This window comes from Salmo salar, chromosome 13 (assembly GCF_965601325.2).
Source record: "Salmo salar chromosome 13, fSalSal1, whole genome shotgun sequence".
NCBI classification, from domain to species: domain Eukaryota; kingdom Metazoa; phylum Chordata; class Actinopteri; order Salmoniformes; family Salmonidae; genus Salmo; species Salmo salar.
Genome location: NC_138303.1, coordinates 51,302,501 through 51,320,381, shown reverse-complemented (window position 1 = coordinate 51,320,381; position 17,881 = coordinate 51,302,501). Strand labels below are relative to the sequence as shown.

The 17,881-nt window shown below is 40.2% G+C and overlaps 1 protein-coding gene across 1 annotated transcript in view; it reads right to left on the bottom strand.

Moving 5' to 3' along the window:
• Window positions 1-17,881, bottom strand: part of megf6 (Multiple epidermal growth factor-like domains 6) — a gene marked incomplete in the record, with an annotated part of 97,794 nt that overhangs the window by 62,770 nt on the left and 17,143 nt on the right. The window contains 2 exon segments of the mRNA NM_001140637.2: window positions 2,159-2,241; window positions 10,157-10,173. Coding sequence (NP_001134109.1) covers window positions 2,159-2,180 — 22 coding nt within the window.

The following is a 17,881-nucleotide window of genomic DNA, read 5'->3' as shown; positions in this document are numbered from 1 at the left end:
CTGGAACACACACAGAGACACACACAAACTAGCCATAATGTTATGAAAGGAACCAATACAGATCAGTGTGCCAAGTCCTGATCCAATCCATTCAACATAATATGCTCTGTGGAACACGCAGGAAGAACGTCCAGAAGATGATTGCTGTAAAGACCACCACGTGGCTCTTGATATTAGAAATGAATGTTAAGAGGGAGTTATGGTCTAGTCACTATTCACTAAGTGGAGGGGAATCTGGACAATAGTTTTGATTGAATACAACCAAACAAACAAAATATCAGGAACATTATTTTAGACAGTTTGTCCTTATATAGTTCTAAGTGTGAGTCAATAAATCAAAATAGAGACAATTTGGTACAATAGTTGTCCTTTAACGTTGAAGTGAGTTGCAACAAGAGAGCTTTGTAACATCCAGAGAATCCAATGTTGAGGGGGAAACCGGGAAAGCCCTTTATTCTCCTAAACCAATATTTAGATTTGTTGTATTTGGTCGCTTCATGCGAAATTATCATTCACAAAGAGGTGTTTGTGAAGATATCATGGGAAAATTACAACTCGAGAAGGATAAAAACCAGAATATACATTTAAAAAACAATCACTTCATAGAAAGAGTTTGGCTGGCGATGTTCAGCGTTAGCCACATAAGCTTTCACATGTAGTGAAACATCCTCAACAACTATCTGGAAATGTCAGACTTAAGTCCTCTTGGCCAACTTTAGGCTTGTTGGCATGCACCCATGTAACACCCAAAGATCTTGATATATGAGACAAAAATGTATTGTGCTGTGATCAGGTTTTATTACTTGCTGATGGGGTTTATAAGATTATGCCTTTGCATGGTTTCCTATGAAAGCATCCAATTTCACTATCCTACTTTGTTGAAAAAGTAGCATTTTCTTTCTACTACTGTCTGGAGGCCTCAATCCCTGCCACCGCCCACCATTTTCTCAATGCCACACACAGAAATGGTCTGGTTAGCCAATTCGTTTGACACATTCGTTCAGTCTTTTCTTCTCACCACTTCATCATTCCACTTTAGAAAAAAGGTCCATCTAAACTGTCATGAAAATTCAGCTGTCTGGGCATGTTAAGAGACTTGTTAAAAGTGTGGAAATCACCAAAGAGCCGTCTGAATTTACACACTTTCTCCACAGGCCCATGGCCATAGCCAGCTCAAGGGACTCAACAAACACCCCCCTGCCCAGCTTTCTAATGGATTGCCCTCTACTCTGCCAAAGGAGCCCTGTCAAACAGGTTGTACCAATATACAGAGACAGGCGGTCAGACAGCTTACCAGGTCCTTTCACTCTCTCTAAGCCCTGCATTGGTCAGCTTCAGAAGCACAGACTCCAAAGGCCTTTAAAGACCAAAACGTGTGTGGGAGACAGCATATAGACTCATGTAGTTATACAAGACATGATGCACTTGTTTGAGAATTGAGTCTTCTGTATTCCTGATACACAGACACACACAGACCAACGTGTCTTTACAATCTATTTGGCGTGTATTCCTTCTCGATCTGTTAGTAACGCAGTAGGATACTTTTCCTGTGTGTGTGTGTGTGTGTGTGTGTGTGTGTGTGTGTGTGTGTGTGTGTGTGTGTGTGTGTGTGTGTGTGTGTGTGTGTGTGTGTGTGGTGCGCCTGCACATGTGTGTATGATGGGGAGATTGACAGATACTAAATGGACAGAGACCAAAATAAAGAAGAGCATCAGCCGTAATGACAATATTCCCAAATATCGTTGGGAAACTCTTCTCTTTTCTGGCAGGCACTTTCTGACAGGAATTTGGGAGGTGGCCAAAGAGTAACTCTGCGGGTGGCCTGTCGAATCTGCTGTTTTGTTTAATGCCTTAAATCCTCTGGCTGAAACAAAGACCGTTTTTATTTTCCTAATAGGCCTTGTAATGGACCCTGATGGAAAGGAGACACAGCGACTCAAGCTTCCATGATACAAGTTGACCTGGCTGTGTGTGTGTGTGTGTGTGTGTGTGTGTGTGTGTGTGTGTGTGTGTGTGTGTGTGTGTGTCCGTGTGTGACATCTATGTGTGTACAGTATGTGTGCATATGGGTGTGGGTGGAGTATCAACTTGAACCCGTCTTGCTGTTGTTTCTAGCTGTGTGTTAGTTGATAGGACAATTACAATACAGGCAGCCTACCTCTCCATGGAGCTGGGTCCATCCAGGACAGCACTTGTAGTCCTGTCTGTAGGTCTGTCTGTAGGCTGTGTAGTAGGCCATTCTGTAACAAAGAACAATAATCATGTTCAAACGAGTAGGTGAATCCAAGATATGATGTACGGAGATGTTCTGAAGCATCTAGTGTATGCATAGCATAGATGCAGTGACTGCACATTATGAAACAATAAGGCACAAGAGGCCCCTTAACTGTGATATCTATATGAATGAAGGTCTCCTTTGTACAACTGCGCCTGTGAGCTAGGAAATGTCTCCCCAACAAGTTTTCCGCAATTCTACTCATTTTGCCATGGGGCTTAAAGATATAAAGTATGTTTTACAGATAATTTGCAGCAATTCTACCCATTTTGCCATTGGGTGGAGATATATTTTTGACATTTTAAAACAAATTTCCTGAAATTCTACACATTTTGTAATGACTTATGCCATGTTATGATATCTGAGTGAGAATCAAATGGGGGCCCTCTGGAGGTCAGGGCCCCTGGGCATGTGCCTGGTCGGTATTTGGCCATGATTACTACAAGTGTAGCTGGCTAGTCTAACTACCAATAAAAAATTGCTTAGCTTTATAGTTATGTGATGAATTATTCTGAAATCATAATTGATTTGAAAAACACTGTTTCCATCATCATTTGTCACAATAAAGAAAGTTTGACTAAAAATCCACTGTTGAAAGGATAAAAATGTTGATCTTTAGAAAATGTCTCCTATATCTCCCGTTTCCATTACACATCACAATGTTGTTTTTTGCAACATCACTTTTGTCTAATAAATATTTATATATACACTGTATACAGTGCAGTATACAGAAATATTCAGACCTCTGCCCCTTTTTCCACATTTTGTTACGTTACATCCTTGTTCTTTTTTTCCCACTTATGCCTGGAACTGTCCCTGTTTATTTTGTTTGGTATCGTCAACCTCCTACTCACCTCCTTAGTTGTGAACTGGTTCCCTAGACGTGTGCGGTTGTGTTCACGGCTTTAGGCAAATGTTGCATGCCCCTCTGTAGGCTATTTGGTTTATCCTGGTTAAGGGGTGTTTTCATTGTTTATCAGAAACACTCATGGAAACATTATGCATAAACTTGTGCAAATGATCCCTGTGTTGTGATTAACGAGTTATCTATTGGCCATTGTAGGTTCATGTAAATTGTGCAATCGGATTGCCAGTCGTCAAGTGTGTTAACTAGCCTACTGTTTATTGAAAATGTAGCCTACCTGTTTAAAGGTGTGAATGGTCTATGCCAGGTTAGGGGTGGCAGGTCCTTTCAGGATCCTCATTCAGGGAGATTTACTTGTTGTTTAACTATAGCTCTACTCAGATGTGAGTTTATGGGTGTTTTGCCCTGTGTTTGAGGCATGTTTAATTTTTGAAAAGTTAAGTAGACTTATTTCTCTTTAATTTTGTGCACAAATTTAGTTAGTGAGCATTTCTCCTTTGCCAAGAGAATCCACCCACCTGACAGGTGTGGCATATCAAGAAGCTGATTAAACAGCATGATCATTACACAGGTGGACAATAAAAGGCCACTTCAAAAAATGTGCAGCTGAGGAGTATTTCTGTCTGTAATAAAGCCATATTGTGGGGAAAAACTAATTCTGATTGGCTGGGCCTGGATCCCAAGTGGGTGAGCCTACGCCCTCCAAGGCCCACCCCTGCCCAGTCATGTGAAATCCATAGATTAGGGCCACATTAATTGATTTCAATTGACAGATTTCCTTATTTGAACTGTAACTCATCTTTGAAAATGTATGTTGCGTTTACATATTTTTCCTCCCCTGTATATTTTGCAAATACTTCTCTGGATCCAGTCTTCTTCATCACTGCCTGCACTGTAAATAAATTCCAGTTTTTTTCACCTGAAACTCAACTGCCAGGTCCTTGCCTTATTTCTTCATTTTACACTTTCATAATGCTCTATACAGTGTCCTGCACTACCGGCACAGTACTCAAATATTTTAGCTTTTGTTTCCTCCATGTGCACTTTCTCTTCTAGATTAATGTGGCTTCATCCTAACAGGACGGCCATTATGGGGCCTGGGCGCTGATCACCGCTCTGGAAGCCCCACTCAGAGCTTTACTGAGATCTCTAATAACCTTCCATCCCTCAGCAAGGGGATCAGTTTCAAACCACTGTCCACCACCACACACACACACAAAGAGAGACGCACACAGAGACAGATGCACACAGACACACCCAGCGATGTAATTGTAAAAAAAAATTGGTGGATAAAAAAAAAGTTACGCTCCCTATACTTTCAATGCATTTTTCCCCAAAATGTCAAATGTTTTGCAAAAAACACACAACAAACATAAGACGCTTCTCTCTGTCTCATCTCACAGAAGGCAAGAGCTTTGGTTTCCTGCCCGAGTATGTCAACAATAGCCAGTTCTGTTGATACAACAGCCCACGCAATCCTAGCATCTCCTTCCACAATAATACTTGCACTGCCAACATGGAGTAAGTTTCTCCAGACTCCAGCCAAATTGTTTTTTGAAGCTGTGGCTTGTGTCTGACTGTCCAGTGTGGCTGTCTCTCTGCAATAGAAGGCAAGGACAATCTGGATGTGGTGAGTGCACAAGTCCTTATGACATGAACTACTGGAAGAACTCAGGCTGAAATTCAATCAGCCTTGTTATAGTGATGTTTATGCATTGTCCTTTTATAAGGCCCCTTACAAACTAACAAGTCTGCCTGTCTACTAGTAGGGTCAGCTCCCTCTCCACACACACATTGGGCCTAAAGACACATACACACACAAACACACACACACACACACACACACACACACACACACACACACACACACACACACACACACACACACACACACACACACACACACACACACACACACACACACACACACACACACACACACACACACACACACACACACACACACACACACACACACACACACACACAGGTGAGCTATAGGTTGGGATGCCAATAGGGTGGCACATTAACTGAAACTTTGCTTCTACATTGTGTGTCCAGAAACATTACAGTTTTTCTCAATCGCGTAAAAGCATTTTCTGGAACAACGCTATTGATTTTCAGAATAGAGTCCACAAGACACAGAACTCAGTGGCCTTTTGTAAAACAGTAAATGTGTTTTTAAAATGTAGTTTCCTTCTCAAAACAAGACTGTTAAATTGCTAATAACTACTGCTCCCCCCCAGACTATCCACACTGACTTTATGCCCATCCACAGGTCACTACCCACTCAGAACACACACCTTCACTGTCATTATTTCACACACACACACACACACACCTATGATGCTGCTAAAAAATGTATTATTACCATTACACTGCTGTTCATTGATTATTGTTTGCCATTACTATCTATGTATTTAACCTGCTACTGGTCACTATTACTTCTGGGCAATTCCACAGTAACAGAATTATGCTTTCACTCAGATTTCTCACTTTAACCCTTACCCTACAATTTCCGTGGCCCCACGGAAATCTAATTCACATTTAAAAAAATTCCCATCAAAATCTGTCTGTTTAAGCTAGAGATATCTGTTTTTGTGTATGGGCTACATCTCAATCCACCTCATCCGCCGATATGGCCCTTCTGCATCTGCGTGGAAAGGTGACAGAGCTAGAGCGGTGTTTGTCTGACCATGAGACATCCCGAAAATCGTCCTTCTCAATTGGCCTAGAACCTAACCCCTCCGGAAAGATGACTCTCACAAACACAATGGTGTTCTCCGTTTTCCTCTTCTGAAGTTGGTGCAACCTCTTCTGTGTATAGCGTCCGAACAGTCTGGGCTACACACTAATGTGATCATTTTGTGGAAAGGTGACACTCTCACGTTCAATTAAATATCCAGTTTGTCAACAAATGAATAATTGAAATGTCCAACTCAACCAAAACTCTAAATGAAAGAATAGGAATAAATCTAATTAAACTTTAAATGAACTTCGATTTGATTCTTTAACTTCGATTTATGGTTGAGATGGAGACATGAATCCAACATATTAATGATTAACTTGAAGATTGAATTATTAATCAACCAAAGCTTGAAACCCTAGGCCCATATGTATTGTACATTTTTAGTTGAACCCTGGGTTGAATTGAAACAACAGCTGTTGATGACCACGGTTACATGACTTCGATAGCAACAGTGAATAGACTTATTTTTAAGAGATCTTTCAATAATCATTCTCACGATAGCACGTTGGTAGTAGTCAGTGACAAATATAAACGCTGGAGACCTAATAGTTGTAGATCAACTCTCCAGCAGGAGGTGCTGCCCAGCCTATTGTTTCGTTTTTCTAACAGTGGATATAACGTTGAATCTGACAAGATCTGACATAGTGTCAAACTTACAAATTCAACACCTTTTGAATAAAGTTTTGTATATGTTGAAAATTGGTTGCAACAATGACATAATCCTGTGGTTTAAGATATTTTCTAATCTCTCCCTCATGAGGGAGGATAATGTAAGTTCACAGAAGTAACAAGGTAGCCTTACCAATTAGTTAGTGTTTTTACTAATATCAAGTTTGTTTATGAATTATTATGTGATTCAATCTCGGAATTCTGTTACCACAACTGTAATGGAATTACTGAAATTGAACTGGCTAAAAGGGGAAATTATAGTAGTCACAAACCACAGTTGGGTCTCCTGTTACTGTCCTCTCTTCCACTGGTATACTTTATGTTCAGCTCATAGTGTCTCCTGTTACTGTCCTCTCTTCCACTGACATACTGTTATGTTCAGCTCATAGTGTCTCCTGTTACTGTCCTCCCTTCCACTGGGATACTGTTATGTTCAGCTCATAGTGTCTCCTGCTACTGTCCTCTCTTCCACTGACATACTGTTATGTTCAGCTCATAGTGTCTCCTGTTACTGTCCTCTCTTCTACTGACATACTGTTATGTTCAGCTCATAGTGTCTCCTGCTACTGTCCTCTCTTCCACTGGCATACTGTTATGTTCAGCTCATAGTGTCTCCTGTTACTGTCCTCCCTTCCACTGACATACTGTTATGTTCAGCTCATAGTGTCTCCTGCTACTGTCCTCTCTTCCACTGGCGTACTGTTATGTTCAGCTCATAGTGTCTCCTGTTACTGTCCTCCCTTCCACTGACATACTGTTATGTTCAGCTCATAGTGTCTCCTGTTACTGTCCTCTCTTCCACTGGCATACTGTTATGTTCAGCTCATAGTGTCTCCTGTTACTGTCCTCTCTTCCACTGACATACTGTTATGTTCAGCTCATAGTGTCTCCTGCTACTGTCCTCCCTTCCACTGACATACTGTTATGTTCAGCTCATAGTGTCTCCTGCTACTGTCCTCTCTTCCACTGGCATACTGTTATGTTCAGCTCATAGTGTCTCCTGTTACTGTCCTCCCTTCCACTGGCATACTGTTATGTTCAGCTCATAGTGTCTCCTGTTACTGTCCTCCCTTCCACTGACATACTGTTATGTTCATTGCTCATAGTGTCTCCTGTTACTGTCCTCCCTTCCACTGACATACTGTTATGTTCAGCTCATAGTGTCTCCTGCTACTGTCCTCCCTTCCACTGACATACTGTTATGTTCAGCTCATAGTGTCTCCTGCTACTGTCCTCCCTGCCACTGGCATACTGTTATGTTCAGCTCATAGTGTCTCCTGCTACTGTCCTCCCTTCCACTGACATACTGTTATGTTCAGCTCATAGTGTCTCATGTTACTGTCCTCCCTTCCACTGACATACTGTTATGTTCAGCTCATAGTGTCTCCTGCTACTGTCCTCTCTTCCACTGACATACTGTTATGTTCAGCTCATAGTGTCTCCTGCTACTGTCCTCCCTTCTACTGACATACTGTTATGTTCAGCTCATAGTGTCTCCTCCTACTGTCCTCTCTTCCACTGGCATACTGTTATGTTCAGCTCATAGTGTCTCCTGTTACTGTCCTCTCTTCCACTGACATACTGTTATGTTCAGCTCATAGTGTCTCCTGTTACTGTCCTCTCTTCCATTGACATACTGTTATGTTCAGCTCATAGCGGTTTTATTTCTCTTTCTGTCATCTGCTGGTCAAAGCAAGACTGTGAAAACAGTCTAGGTGACATCTCACTCTGCCAGTCTCTCTTCAGTTAAAGTGGAAATCCAGTCTCCTTTCACATCAATAAACACCTGATTTACTTGAAAGGTCTCAATAGGTGGTCCAGGTATGTCATCATGACCAGTGGAGGACGGCTCATAATAATGGCTGGAATGGAGTAAATGGAAACCATGTATTTGATACCATTCCACTCATACTATTTCAGCCATTACCACAAGCCCGTCCTCCCCATTTAAGGTGCCCCCAACCTCCTGTGATCCTTGAATGCCCTACTCCTTGAAGTTTGCAATTGTGTCTAATAAACACTATTTTGCTCAACACGTATGTTTTTTTAACCCTGTGTGTACTTTACTGTATATATATATCATTTTACATTTTAGTCATTTAGCAGACGCTCTTATCCAGAGCGACTTACAGCAGTGCATGCATACATTTCATTTTTTTTTCTTTTTCGTACTGGTCCCCCGTGGGAATCGAACCCACAACCCTGGCATTGCAAACACCATGCTCTACCAACTGAGCTACACGGGACCACATACATACATACATATATATATACATACATACATACATACATACATACATACATATATACACATATATACACACACACACACACACACACACACACACACACACACACACACACACACCCTTGGGATTTCGCTTTTCAACAGTAAATGTAGAAACAACTCACTGGTGTCGTCTTTAATGTCCCCTCTCGCAACTCTTACTGACACCTACCACGACACCTTCCTTCTTTCCATTGACTGTAACAAGCATCCTCACCCACTGAGCACCAACCGACACCGGATGTCCATGGACGTTTAAAAGTAGTTGAAATTTGGTCATTCCACTCTGGCCTGGACCAAATCTGAACCAATCATAGACATCTATGTTTCACAAGTTTGGACAGCACAGTAGAGAACAGTACAGTAAAGAAAAGTACAGTACAGTATAGTTCCGTTCAGTACAGTAGAGCACACTAGCCTAGAGTACAGTACTCTGCTGTACTGAACTCTAATTTACTCTACTATACAGTACTGAACATATCAACTGTACTGTACTCTAATTTACTCTGCTGTCTATGACTGATTCAGATTTGGTCTGGATCAACCAAGTGTAGTCATGTTTGGGGGCGAAGCTCAATAGAATAATAGCCAGTGTGTAGTATAATATCCAAATATGAACAAGGATATTATAACCATAATGCAATTTCATTACCTTAATTCCGTTGCCAGATGTAAATCCACTTCCCCTAGGTTTCATGTCATAGCTGAAACCCCATTCTTTCTGCAGACATCTTTGAATATTAAATTGGAACAGATGTTTAACCTGTTGGGGTGTAGGGGGCAGTATTTTCACGGCCGGATGAAAAACGTACCCAAATTAAACTGGTTACTACTCTGGCCCAGAAACGAGAATATGCATATTATTAGTAGATTTGGATAGAAAACACTCTAAAGTTTCTAAAACTGTTTGGATGGTGTCTGTGAGTATAACAGAACTCATATGGCACGCAAAAACCTGAGAAAAATCCAACCAGGAAGTGGAAAGTCTGAGAATTGTAGTTCTTCTTTTGATTCTCTATCAAAACTACAGTTTCTGTGGGGTCACGTTACACTTCCTAAGGCTTCCATTGGCTGTCAACAGCCTTCAGAAAGTTCTTTCAGCATTCTCCTGTCACTGGGCAGATAATAGGAGCTCAGTCAATCAGTGTGGACAAAGGGATTGGATATGCGCGGTCCCGCGAGCGCGCCGTTCCTTCTTTTTCTTCTTGAATGAATATGCTATTGTCCGGTTGGAATATTATCGCAATTTTACGTTAAAAATACCATAAAGATTGATTTTAACTTCTTTGGGATAGGGGGCAGTATTTTCACGGCCGGATAAGAAACGTACCCAATTTAATCTGGTTACTACTCCTGCCCAGAAACTAGAATATGCATATAATTAGTAGATTTGGATAGAAAACACTCTAAAGTTTCTAAAACTGTTTGAATGGTGTCTGTGAGTATAACAGAACTCATATGGCAGGCCAAAACCTGAGAAGATTCCATACAGGAAGCGCCCTGTCCGACAATTTGTTGTCCTTCTGTTGCATCTCTATCGACATTACAGCATCTGTGCTTTAACGTGACACTTTCTAAGGCTTCCATTGGCTCTCTAAAGCCGCCAGAAAGTGGAATGGGGTGTCTGCTGACTCTGGGCAAAGAACAGCAGCAGAGTTTGTAAGTGGTCAGCCTGGGGACAGTGAGACTGGAGATGCGTGGTCACGAGAATTCAAATTTTTTTTTTTTCAGCCTTTGAATAAATACAACGTTGCCCGGTTGGAATATTATCACTATTTTACGAGAAAAATAGCATAAAAATTGATTTTAAACAGCGTTTGACATGCTTCGAAGTACGGTAATGGAATATTTTGAAAAATAATTGTCACGAAATGCGCTTGCGCGTCATACTTCGGATAATGACCTCAACGCACAAACAAAACGGAGGTATTTGGACATAACTATGGATTATTTGGAACCAAAACAACATTTGTTGTTGAAGTAGAAGTCCTGCGAGTGCATTCTGACGAAGAACACCAACGGTAATCCAATTTTTCTAATAGTAATTCTGAGTTTAGTGAGCCCCAAACTTGGTGGATGTCAAATTAGCTAGCCTGTGATGGCCGAGCTATGCACTCAGAATATTGCAAAATGTGCTTCGCCGAAAAGCTATTTTAAAAATCGGACATAGCGATTGCATAAAGGAGTTCTGTATCTATAATTCTTAAAATAATTGTTATGTATTTTGTCAACATTTATCATGAGTAATTTAGTAAATTCAACGGAAGTTTTCAGTGGGTATGCTAGTTCTGAACATCACATGCTAATGTAAAAAGCTGGTTTTTGATATAAATATGAACTTGATTGAACAAAACATGCATGTATTGTGTAACATAATGCCCTAGGAGTGTCATCTAATGAAGATCATCAAAGGTTAGTGCTGCATTGGGTAGTTGGACATAAATATGGATTATTTCAAACAAAAACAACATTTATTGTGGAAGTAGCAGTCCTGGGAGTGCATTCTGACGAAGATCAGCAAAGGTAAGAGAATATTTATAATACTAATTCTGAGTTTAAGTGACCCCGAACTTGGCGGGTGTCTGTATAGCTTGCTGTGATGGTGAGCTATGTACACAGAATATTGAAAAATGAGCTATTTTAAAATCTGACACAGCGGTTGCATCCAGGAGTAGTCTATCTATAATTCTTTGAATAATTGTTATTTATTTTGTCAACGTTTATGATGAGTATTTTTGTAAATTGATGTGCACATTCACCGGACGTTTTGGTGGGAATGCATTTTCTGAACATCACACGCCAATGTAAAATGCTGTTTTTGGATATAAATATGAACTTTATCGAACAAAACATACATGTATTGTGTAACATAATGTCCTAGGAGTGTCATCTGATGAAGATCGTCAAAGGTTAGTGCTTCATTTAGCTGTGTTTAGGGTTTATTGACACATGTCCTTGCTTGGAAAATGGCTGTGTGATTATTTTTGTGGTTACAATGTGGTTACATCAAGGAGAAGTGTATCTATAAAATGGTGTAAAATAGTTGTATGTTTGCGAAAGTTGAATTACGCATTTTTTTGTTTTTGAATTTGCCGCCCTGATATTTCACTGGCTGTGTCCCGCAGGTGGGACGCTAGCGTCCCACATAGCCCATAGAAGTTAACAGAGTTTCTGGGAAACGTGGATGCATAAAAAACTGATTCTGTTACCAAACTTAGCATCTGCACAGTTCTTCCAGTAAATGTATTTTTGTAAAATATTCTGTGTAAATTGTTCAAAGTAGTCATTCTGTGGTTTGCTAAACTTTTAAATCAATGTTTTTTGTTTCGCATACATTTTAAGTTGCTGTATAAATACAAAATATCTGACATTGTATTCCCATTTGAACTTTGTTGTCAAAGACTCCAGTCACCCAAGTCATAGACTGTTCTCTCTGCTACCACATGGCAAACGGTACCGGAGCGCCAGGTCTAGATCAAGAATTTATGACCATCTATGTTATCTACATTAATAAATGTCCATGTGGGCTGTGTTATGTAGGTAAAACCTCTTGTTCTCTCAAACAGAATTAAGGAACATAAAAGTTCAAATCAGGAGAAATGACAGATTATCCAGTCGCAGTATATTTAAATGACCAAAAACATGACATTTCTACCTTTAGATGTGGCATAAAGAAAGTCAAGATATCAGACAGGGGAGGTGATATAAATAATACTCTGAGCAAGGGTAATGTTTTGAGATTTTCACCCTCCAGACATTCCCAGGTCTTAATGATTAAGACACACTATGCTGCAATAGTTTGTGTCGGGGGGCTAGGGTATTCTCATATCTGGAGTATTTCTCATGTCTTATCCGGTGTCCTGTATGAATTTAAGTATGCTCCCTCTAATTCTCTCTCTTTTTTTCTCTTTCTCCATGCCTCAGGACTACCTGGCCTGATGACACCTTGCTGTCCCCAGTCCACCTGGTCATGCTGCTGCTCCAGATTCAACTGTTCTGCCTGCGGCTATGGAACCCTGACCTGTTCATTGGACATGCTACTTTGTCCCGGAACTGCTGTTTTCGACGCTCTCTCTACCGCACCTGCTGTTGGCTATGAAAAGCCAACTGACATTTACTCCTGGTGGTGCTGACCTGTTGCATCCTCTACAACCACTGTGATTATTATTATCTGACCCTGCTGGTCATCTATGAACGTTCGAACATCTTGGCCATGTTCTGTTATAATCTCCACCCGGCACAGCCAGAAGACTGGCCACCCCTCAGCCTGGTTCCTCTCTAGGTTCTTCCTAGGTTCTGGCCTTTCTAGGGAGTTTTTCCTAGCCACCGTTGTTCTACATCTGCATTGCTTGCTGTTTGGGGTTTTAGGCTGGGTTTCTGTACAGCACTTTGTGACATCGGCTGATGTAAAAAGGGCTTTATAAATACATTTGATTGATTAAATGCCCATGCATGTTATGTTGTAAATGTGAACATGAGTTAATGCTGCCACTTCAGACTACTTTGACGTTTATTCTTGCACTGTACCCAATGATTTATGAAAACTTACTTGACAGGTCGATGTCCTCATTGAGGTTTTACAGACTTGTTTAATGCGTTTTATGTACACACTTTATTAGAATACTTATGAAATGCACATTGTTATATTTGGTAACACTTGCTTATTTTCCCTCGACTGCAACCCCATTCGATGCACTGAACGGATGTGGGTGGAGCAATGTGTACATAAGGGTTCAAATTATAAATACTCACAAAAGCTCTAAGGAAGGCCTTGAGGCCGAGACATCGGGCTTAATAAAGAGCAGTAACACTAGCAAGAGCAGTGTGCTAGTTTCTTATTTTTTTCTCATTGTGTTGAGTGACAAAACTGCACTATTAAGAGTGGCCTTTTATTGTCCCCAGCATAAGGTGCACCTGGGTAATGATCATGCTGTTTAATCTGCTTCTTGATATGCCACACCTGTAAAGTGGATGGATTATCTTGGCAAAGGGGAAATGCTCACTAACAGGGATGTAAACAAATTGGAGAGAAACAAGCTTTTTGTGCATATGGAAAATCTCGTTGATCTTTTATTTCAGCTCATGAAACATGGACCAACACTTTACATGTTGGGTTTCTATTTTTGTTCAGTATAATTTGGTTGTTTTTTAGATTGTTGAAAGCATAGTGATAACACATTGGGACTTCTGACTGTCTTTTTGAGTGGGTGAATAAAGGTCAGTAGAAAACTGATTGATCAATCTCAACCAAATATCACAAAAATGTCCACGTCGAAATGACAGTGGTGTGCCCAGTGGGCTAAGACATTCTTTTTGACAGGGATCATTGAATCATTGTTTGAAAATACATGCAATGCATGAGTGATGCGGTCTAGGCTACTGTATCACAGAAAATAAGCTAATAGCAATAAATGCAATAAAAATAGTTTCAAAGTGATTGTAAAATAATGATGCTATTGGCTCTACCATGCCCGTCTTGGACCAGTGCTGCGCAATCTCCAGTGTTTAAAAAAATAATGTATTGGGTTGAGCCATGTATGCATATTTTGTATATTATGAATAATGAAGTATAGCTACTCACATGAAAGTTTGAAGATCTCCTAATCCGACTGACGAACATATCCTCTTCATTAGAAATATAAATGTTATTGCAGTCTTCAGGCGCATTTTCTCATTGACGTGAAAACAATGCTATTTTCACCTAATCACAAAAAAAATTGACACGCAAAGCCATGATGTCCGAAATATTCTCCAAACTAACAAATGTCCAAAAGTTTACCAAACCTTAAAAATACGAAGTTTGCGCTATTGCAGAGGTTTTCCAGGTGCACTGTTGTGCCGTGCTCCACCTCCAAAAGCACCTAGCCTTCAACTTTTTGACTTGGAGGATTAGTTGATGTGTAAACTGGAAAACAATTGTGTTTCACCAGATACAATGCTATTTTACAGTAAACAAATTGACAACAGAATTTCAGCATGCTTATGACTGATGATTGGCTGAGAGAAATTGATAATAAAATGATTGTGGGGGCTGTCTTGTTAGACTTCAGTGCAGCTTTTGACATTATCGATCATAGTCTGCTGCTGGAAAAACATATGTGTTATGTCTTTACACCCCCTGCTATAATGCGGATAAAGAGTTACTTGTCTAACAGAACACAGAGGGTGTTCTTTAATGGAAGCCTATCAAATATAATCCAGTTAGAATCAGGAATTCCCCAGGGTAGCTGTTTAGGCCCCTTGATTTTTTCAATTTTTACTAAACGACATGCCACTGACAGAGAGTTTCTATGTATGCGGATGACTCAACTCTATACACATCAGCTACTACAGCGACTGAAATGACTGCAACACTCAACAAAGAGCTGCAGTTAGTTTCAGAGTGGGTGGCAAGGAATAAGTTAGCCCTAAATATTTCTAAAACTAAAAGCATTGTATTTGGAAGAAAAAACACTCACTAAACCCTAAACCTCAACTAAATCTTGTAATACATCATGTGGAAATTGAGCAAGTTGAAATGACTAAACTGCTTGGAGTAACACTAGATTGTAAACTGATATGGTCAAAACATATTGATGCGGTAGATGGGGAGAAGTCTGTCTATGATAAAGCGATGCTCTGCCTTCTTAACAACACTCTCAACAAGGCAGGTCCTACAGGCCCTAGTTTTGTCGCACCTTGACTACTGTTCAGTCGTGTGGTCAGGTGCCACAAAAAAGGACTGAGGAAAATTGCAATTGGCTCAGAACAGGGCAGCACGGCTGGCCCTTGGATGTACACAGAGAGCTGATATTAATAATATGCATGTCAATCTCTCCTGGCTGAAAGTGGAGGAGAGATTGACTTCATCAATACTTTTATATATGAGAGGTATTGACATGTTGAATACACCGAGCTGTCTGTCTAAACTACTGGCACACAGCTCGGACACCCATGCATACCCCACAAGACATGCCACAAGAGTCCCTCTTCACAGTCCCCAAGTCCAGAACAGACTATGGGAGATACACAGTACTACATAGAGCCATGACTACATGGAACTCTATTCCACATCAAGTAACTGATGCAAGCAGTAAAATTTGATTTAAAAAACAGATTAAAAAAACACCTTATGGAACAGCGGGGACTGTGAAGCAACACAAACATTGGCACAGACACATGCATACACACACACAATAACATATGACTATACATACACATGGATTTAGTACAGTAGATATGTGGTAGTGGTGGAGTAGGGGCCTGAGGGCACACAGTGTATTGTGAAATCTGTGAATGTATTGTAATGTTTTAAATTGTATAAACTGCCTTAATTAATACTGCTCACTTGTCAGTTAATTAACTGTCTGAGTCACCCGACTATGTAGGTTTTGGGAGGAGGAAGAGAGGTGGAGTGGCACGAACCCAAATAATTGATTTTCAATTACATTTTTGTATTGACTTTAGCACCCTTGGGGGGAAGAAGAAAATTAAAAAAAATCACTAAATCATTACATGTAGGCGTTTACAGAGTTAGACCTTCTTTTTAGTCACATTACCAATTAATGAATGTGCTCTCAATCATATCTCATAGCATTTACATTCGATAGATTTAGCACATTTTTGCATAATGATCCTTTTATACTTCACTGTATCTTTCATAGGGACATACACACACTGACCCACAAGCACACACACCATTTAATTTAGGTCCTCTAGGTCAGTGTCAGCATAGCAACATTGCACAATCAGTTGAAGCATACTTTAATGTGATGGTGGATGTGAATTGTATTATGGGCTCATGTTAGGGCTAGGAGTTTATACTGGCCATAACCAGGCCTCGAAAAAATGATGGCAATTAACTGCTGCTGTGAGAATAGGATATCCCACTGCACTCTATTTTTCTCTCTCTCTCACACACACACAAGCAAAGCGAGAGACAATGTGATGTAATGAAAAATAAATAAAGCAGGATCAATTTAAATTATATAAGACTGAATATATCCTCTGGAACTCTAAATTGCCCAGTCTATGGCTGCTCTCACAAAATACATACTCAAGACTACACTACCACCTTGTGGACCTTGTCTTAGCCAGGTTCAGAATTTTGGCTAGTGAGCCTCAACCGGACAAGGTTGTGTTGTGAAGCTAGCCACAATAAGGATTAGGCACACTAGTGGAATTTGTGGTTTGCCTTCAAAATAAAAGTACCTATTTGAAAGTGATGCAGAAGGTTACAATTGGTGCAATCATGCCATATTTAGACTAGACGATGTTAAACAAGGTTGGAATGTGAAGCAATGAAATGGGGTATCAGTCTACTCGGTGACACCCGAAGAACACAACTGTGAAGAGTTTACGCAAATATTAGTATCGTGGGACTGTGACTGTGTGAAATCACCTCCCCAGTCAGCCTATTGTGTGTATTGACATTCATATCACACTGTACAGCTTTACCTAAGGATTGGGGATCAATTAAACGGGGTATCAGTCTACTCAACACCCAATATATTTTTTCCCAACGTCCTCAGAGTTATCAGACTCCAAAACATTCACGCAGTATTGTTTTTCCTCTGGAATAGTGTTCAATACACAATAGGTTGACAATAAACGTGGCTCAATTCACAGTTGTTTCAGAGTCCCGCAATAAGAGCTACGAATGCTAATGTTCTCTGAGTGTCACTGAGTAGACTGATACCCCATGTCATTGATCCACAATCCATAGGTAAGGCTGTACAGTGAAATAAGTATGCCCCCAATGCAATTCTAAAGTATAATACATCCAGTGTGATTTCAACAGATTTTTGTCAAATTAACAAATTATTGTCTTTTGTTGATTTTATATAAACATTCCAAACTCATTTAGCATGATCTATTCAATTATGGTATAATTCTACTATTTGTATTCATTTGCATCACTGTCAATGACATACTTTTATTTTAAAGGCTAACCGCAAAGTCCACTAGCTTCATATAGATGGGTCCGACCACCATTAATCAAATAAGAACTGTCTTATAAATTAGGGTTATTTTAGATGACACCTAGCTATATAGTTA